Here is a 6,024-nt window from a genome sequence, read left to right as displayed (position 1 = left end):
CCAGTTCAATTCCCAGTCAGGGCACATACCTACATTGCAGGTGCATTCGGGAAGCAACCAATCAATGTTTCTCTCTCACACTGATGTTTTCTCTCTCTCTCTCCCTCTCCCTTCCTCTCTCTACAATCAAAACATATTTTTAAAAAACTTAAAAAATATAAAATCTTCACATACAGCCAGGTGATTAGAAGGGCTCACCTTCAGAGAAAGACTAGGCTAGAATAAAACATCTGCAGACATCCTCCCAGCTCTGCAATGATGGAGTCGGGGTAGACCTTAAAAGTAGACTTGTTTTCCCTAATATTTTTACACTGTGTATGTATACATATTTTTTAATAAGTTTTAAAATAATGAAGAAAAAAATATTATTTGCAGATATTATTTATCGCTCACATAAAACCTTACAGATTTTAAATTTAGTAAAATGGATGGATGTAAGAACAGTAATTAAAAATATAACTCACTTCAGCAGCACAAATACTAAAATTGGAATGCTATAAATATGATTAGCATGGCCCCTGCACAGGATGTTACACACATTTTTATTTTTTTAACCCTTTTGAAAATCTAAAATTAACTCAAAATAAAAAGTTACAAAATATATATGTAACTTCATAGGTCAGGAAAGAGAAAATCATATTTTTAAATTATACTATTTATAATAGAACATTACGATAAGGAAACCAGGCGTAAATTTAACAAAGAAAGTTCAAAAGCTTTATAAAGGAAATTCTAAGAATTTAAATAACTAAATGGAAGGATATGCTATCTTTATGAACAGGAAAATCCAAAATTCAATATTATGAAGATTTACCCCCCACAAAATGATCAACTATTTGAATGCAAAGGTAATTAGTCCCAACAGAATTCTTTGGAAAACCTGAGAAGTTGGTTCCACAACTGCACAGAACAAAAGGTAAAGGCATTCCTAATGAAACAGGTGGGGGACTTGTGTAAATACTTTCTATAAAGCTACAGAAATGTAGATGTTTGGGATTGGCAGTAGGATAAACAATAAACCAATGGAATAGAGAGCCCGTGAAGCAAAACCCAAACATATATAGAAACATATATGAAAGAAATGGAACTGTAGGTCAACCAAGAATAGACAAACCATTCATTAATGGAGTGTGGACAGTTGGACATATCCATATGTTTAAAAAAAAGGTGAATTTGGATCTCGATATCACACCATACACACACACACACACACACACACACACAATTTAATGAGGATTAAAGATTTAAATGTAAAAAAACAAAGCTTTATTTATAACTTTTAGAATATAGAATATCTTTATTAAAGATTTCTTAAACAAAATAGAAAAGGCCCAAAACACACAGAGAAAAGCAAATAAATTTGACATTAAACTTAGAAATTTCTACCTAAAATACAAAACCCAATTCTAATCAGACACCTAGTCCTAACTTCCAGTTTACAGGAAATAAAGAGGTTAGAAACACCATAATGATGCCATCAATTCCAGAAGTGGAACATTTTACAAAACAACTGGCCTGAGCTCTTCAAAAAGTCAACGTCAAAGGGACATCTGTAATACTTTCAACAATAAATTTAAACGTAAGTCATCATTAAAAAGAAGGGAGGTAGACATAGGTGGATGGGTAGGAAACTCTCCTAAATGAACAGAATAAACTGACAAGAACAACTTGCAGTGCTTGAACTTGATTGAGTTTAGATTTAAAAACAAATCAACACCTTGACACAATTGACATTCTTGACACAATCAGGGAGTTCATACAGGGTTTAGAATAGCTTTCATTCCCAACAGCCAGAACGGAGAAACCTCATACCAGACCAGGCACAGGGCAGATTATACAGAAAGGTTATTACCTAAGGCTTATCTGGAATTAGCCCTAACCAAAGGCTTTTCTAGTCCTACCTCATTAAGCTTAACAGGAAGCTATGAAAGGATCAAACTGCTTCCAAGTAACTTAATTATGTCCCAGAATAAAGCTCAACATATTTAAAGGAATATAAAAAACTCCAGCACCTAACAACGTAAATTTAAAAAATCATCAGGCATGTGGAGAAGATTATAATCTAATGGGGGGCGAAGGGGAGTCAACCAACAGAGACAAACCAGAAATGACACAGATGACAGAATGCACACGAACATTAAAACACCGATTACGAATATACTCCAGATGTTTCGAAGATAAAAAAAAATGCACGAGCATGTTAAGGAAAGACATGGTAGATATAAAAAAATAAAATTAAACTTCTAAAAAGATTAAAAATATAATGTCAGCCCTAGCCGGTTTGGCTCAGTGGATAGAGCATTGGCTTGTGGACTAAAGGGTCCCGGCTTTGATTCCGGTCAAGGGCATATACCTCAGTTGCAGGCTCGATCCCTGGCCTTGGTTGAACCTGTGATATCTCTCTCACATCAATGTTTCTCTCTCTCTGTCTCTCCCCCTCCCTTCCACTCTCTCTTAAAAAAAAAATCAATGGAAAAATATCCTCAGGTGAGGATTAACAAAAAAATGTTTAAAAATATAATGTCCAAGGTCAAAAATATACTGAATGGAATTAACAAGACATTAGATAGATACTTCAGGAGAAAAGATTAACGAATTTGAGGACATGATGGAAAATGTCCGACTTGGCATACAAAGAGAAAAGACTTTAAAAAAACCACCAGACTGTGAAACAATTTAATGTGGCCTAACATACAATTGGAGTCCCAGAGGGAAAGCAGTGAAAGGACAGGAAAGACAATTATTATTATTATTATTATTATTATTATTATTATTATTATTGAAGAAATAACAGCCAAAAATGTTCCAAATTTTATGAAAACCATAAAACCACAGGAAATAGCCCCAGCAGAAGAAACATGAAAAAAATCTACTCCAAGCACATCATAATCAAACTGCTTAAAACTCAAAAAGGTCAAAGCAGGCAGAGAAAAAGGACACATAACATATAGAAGAACAAAAATAAGAATAACAGTGCTCTTGCTGGACACCACAATAAGATGCCACTTAAACTCCATAAGATTGGCAAAATGAAAAAGCCTAGAATTAAGTGTTGGAGAAAATGTGAAAAAAGGTAACTCACATAGTGCTGGTAGGGTATAAACTGGTACAGCCACAGAAGAGTTGCATTATCTTGTAAAATGAAGACTTCCATACCATATGGCCAAGCAGTGTCCCTCCTAGATATACAATGTTCAGAGCAGCATTGTTTGCAATAGCAAAAACAAAACCAACAAACCCAAACATCCATCCACAGGAGAAGGGATAAACTGTGGTCTATTCATAGAACTATACGGCAATAAAAATGAGTGACTCCCAAAAAGTACTAAGTCGAAAAAAGCAAGTCATAGAAATGAGCATACATTATGCCATTTATATAAAATTCAAAAACATACAAAACTTAACATTTCATCTAGGGATACATATATTGTAAAACTAGAACAAGTGAGAGAATAACAAACACAAAATTCATAATAATTATTTGAGAAGGAGAGGGCACATGAGGGACTTTACCAATATTACCAAAATGCAGGTAATATTCATTTCCTAAGCTAGCTGATAGGTACAAAGATAATTATTTTTAATCCTTATATATACATGTGTGTGTTTTTTATGTATGAAATACTTCATTTTTAAAAAGTGGAAAATGTGAAAGACTTGAAAAATGAATACTATTTATGTTTAACAATAAAATTAGTGTAAAAAAATATACAAAGAAAATGTTCAATTCTTTATTGTCTTTCTGTGCCCCACACAATCAGTATTAATCTGTAAGGGGGACACTTAGAATACAGGAAAAAACCAAGTGGAGTCTTTAACTGTTTTGACAGAAAATCTGAACATCTATTACTCTAAGTTAGACAAGAGTAAGTATTTTAGCCACTCATGTCTGATTCTTCATGTTTCATCTGTACTTAGATTTTTCTTTATCTTTGGATTTCCTGGGACTCCTGCTTCGGTCTCTCTTTTTATTCCTTTCTCTTTCATAGGGATCTGTTTGGTATTTGGATTTGTGGCTATTACTGTAGTGACCATCCCTTTCTCGAGATCGGCTACGACTTCGGTTTCGAGGTCGGTCCTTCTTTTCACTCTTTTGTTTCTCCCAACAGCTTTCTTCTTCTTCAAAGTGACCAAACCCCATTTCCCTGTAGATATCCTGTCAAAGGAATAAAGAGAATTACAAGTGAATCCATGGAATCACTGTCAGTTAATAAAACTTAGACAAGCCCACCATTAGCAAGCAGTCGTAGTGGCTCAAATTTGAACACTACCACTAATGCCAGACATTTTGTAAATTAAAAAGCAAAAATAATTCAGAAAAAGATTTGACCATTTTTCTAATCGATCTCATTGGTTTGTATCTATTTCAGCCAAACTGAAGGATCAGAACTAAAAACAAAAAAACTGAAATTGCTCAATTGAAATTAGAACAGGTCTTTAGAGCAAAATTGAAATACTAAAAATTCTGGTTATGTATGGTTACCTTTCCACCTCCCCCTTCTCCACTCCCCAAAATGTTCTATTCTTCATATTAAGTAGCAGAGGTACTTTTCCCTATATAGGAGAGGGCTAATTATAATTCTATTTCTGCTTGTATTCTGCCCTTAATTAAAATGAGTTCTCTCAGCAAGAGGCTGAAATCTAAAATGACCAGAGCCAGTGCTCTTTGAAGAGATGGCTTATAAAATTCAACTTTCTTAAAAGATTTCTCAGAGGAAAGGCAAAATCCTAAGGATTGAACTACCAAGGGTCTCGCCTCTATCACCATAGATATTATTAAAGTAGATGTAAATGTCAAGGTTCAAAATCTAGAGTAATGGGTACCCCTGGTTAAAGACTGAATTTTAAACGAATGGCTCATAGTTATTCCATAGCTGTCTAGAGACTGTACAATACGCCTGTCATGGAGATTGCAGTATGTGAATAGAGATCTAATGGGATCACTATAATCAGTGTTTGTGAAATACAACATTATAAACATATTCACTATTTCCCACACAATCCCTATGGCTCTTATCATGAATTGGTATTTGGTTTAACCCTTTACCAATTATTTTCTAACAAAATATTTCATCTTTAGATAAAAGAATTTTTGTGTCCTGTAACAGATACAAAAAGTAGCCATGTACAATTCTGTCTGTACACCTATTTTATGAATTGGTTGAGACAATAAACTTTTAACATAAAGAGACAGTTAGCTGATGTATAACTTTGTAAAATTTATAGTACATTATTACATACTAGAAGCCCAGCGCATGAAATCACGTGGCCCCGCCCACCCACGCAGCCTGGTTGTGCTCGCAGCCCCACCCACCCGTACCGATCTTTGGTCATTATGGCATTAGGGCCACTGGGTTTTTTTGTTTGTTTGTTTGTTTGTTTTTTAAATATATTTTATTGATTTTTCACAGAGAGGAAGGGAGAGAGATAGAAAGCTAGAAACATCAATGAGAGAGAAACATCGATCAGCTGCCTCAGCTGCCTCCTGCACATCTCCCACTAAGGATGTGCCCGCAACCCAGGTACATGCCCTTGACCGGAATCAAACCTGGGACCTTTCAGTCCGCAGGCCGACGCTCTATCCACTGAGCCAAACCGGTTTCGGCATCACTGGGTTTTTATAATGTAGATATTGGCACTTAAATGCTTTAAGAGTTTAAAACGAGAGAAAGAGAGGGGGATTATGTAGCACTTAATTCTTTGAAAAAATTGAGGAACCTGAAAATCTAAAATGGACTGAAACCTTAAAACCTCTCCAACTTGGAGTAATTTCAAAGCTACACAAGCTTTGAAGTCAGGCAGCTTTAGGTTCTAATGGTCTTTGTCATTTCTTGAGATTAGGTTTATCAGAGAAGGTTTTATAGAAAAGTTAGAACTTGAGATGAGCCTCAAAGATTGAGAGGGTTTGGGTTGGATTGGCAGTGAGCAGGCTAATGTAAGCAGTGTACGTGAAAACTGAAAAGCAAGGAGAATTAGCACTGAGAGCATGAAGGAGGAAAGTGCAGGTGTCTGGGAGAAACCACA

The 6,024-nt window shown here is 35.2% G+C and overlaps 1 protein-coding gene and 1 pseudogene across 1 annotated transcript in view; one reads left to right on the top strand and one right to left on the bottom strand.

The window, feature by feature from the left end:
* The first annotated feature begins 460 nt into the window (after positions 1-460).
* LOC132237780 (U6 spliceosomal RNA) lies at positions 461-561 on the top strand (annotated as a pseudogene).
* Positions 562-3,686: 3,125 nt separating this feature from the next.
* The window catches only part of PPIL4 (peptidylprolyl isomerase like 4), a 29,343-nt gene continuing 27,005 nt past the window's right edge, over positions 3,687-6,024 (bottom strand). The window contains exon 13 of the mRNA XM_059700085.1: positions 3,687-4,156. Coding sequence (XP_059556068.1) covers positions 3,905-4,156 — 252 coding nt within the window. The 3' untranslated portion in view covers positions 3,687-3,904. The remainder of the gene's footprint in view (positions 4,157-6,024) is intronic.

This window comes from Myotis daubentonii, chromosome 6, assembly GCF_963259705.1.
Source record: "Myotis daubentonii chromosome 6, mMyoDau2.1, whole genome shotgun sequence".
Taxonomy (NCBI): Eukaryota; Metazoa; Chordata; class Mammalia; order Chiroptera; family Vespertilionidae; genus Myotis; species Myotis daubentonii.
The sequence above is the reverse complement of the archived record's forward strand: the minus strand, read 5'-3'. Positions and strand labels throughout refer to the sequence as shown.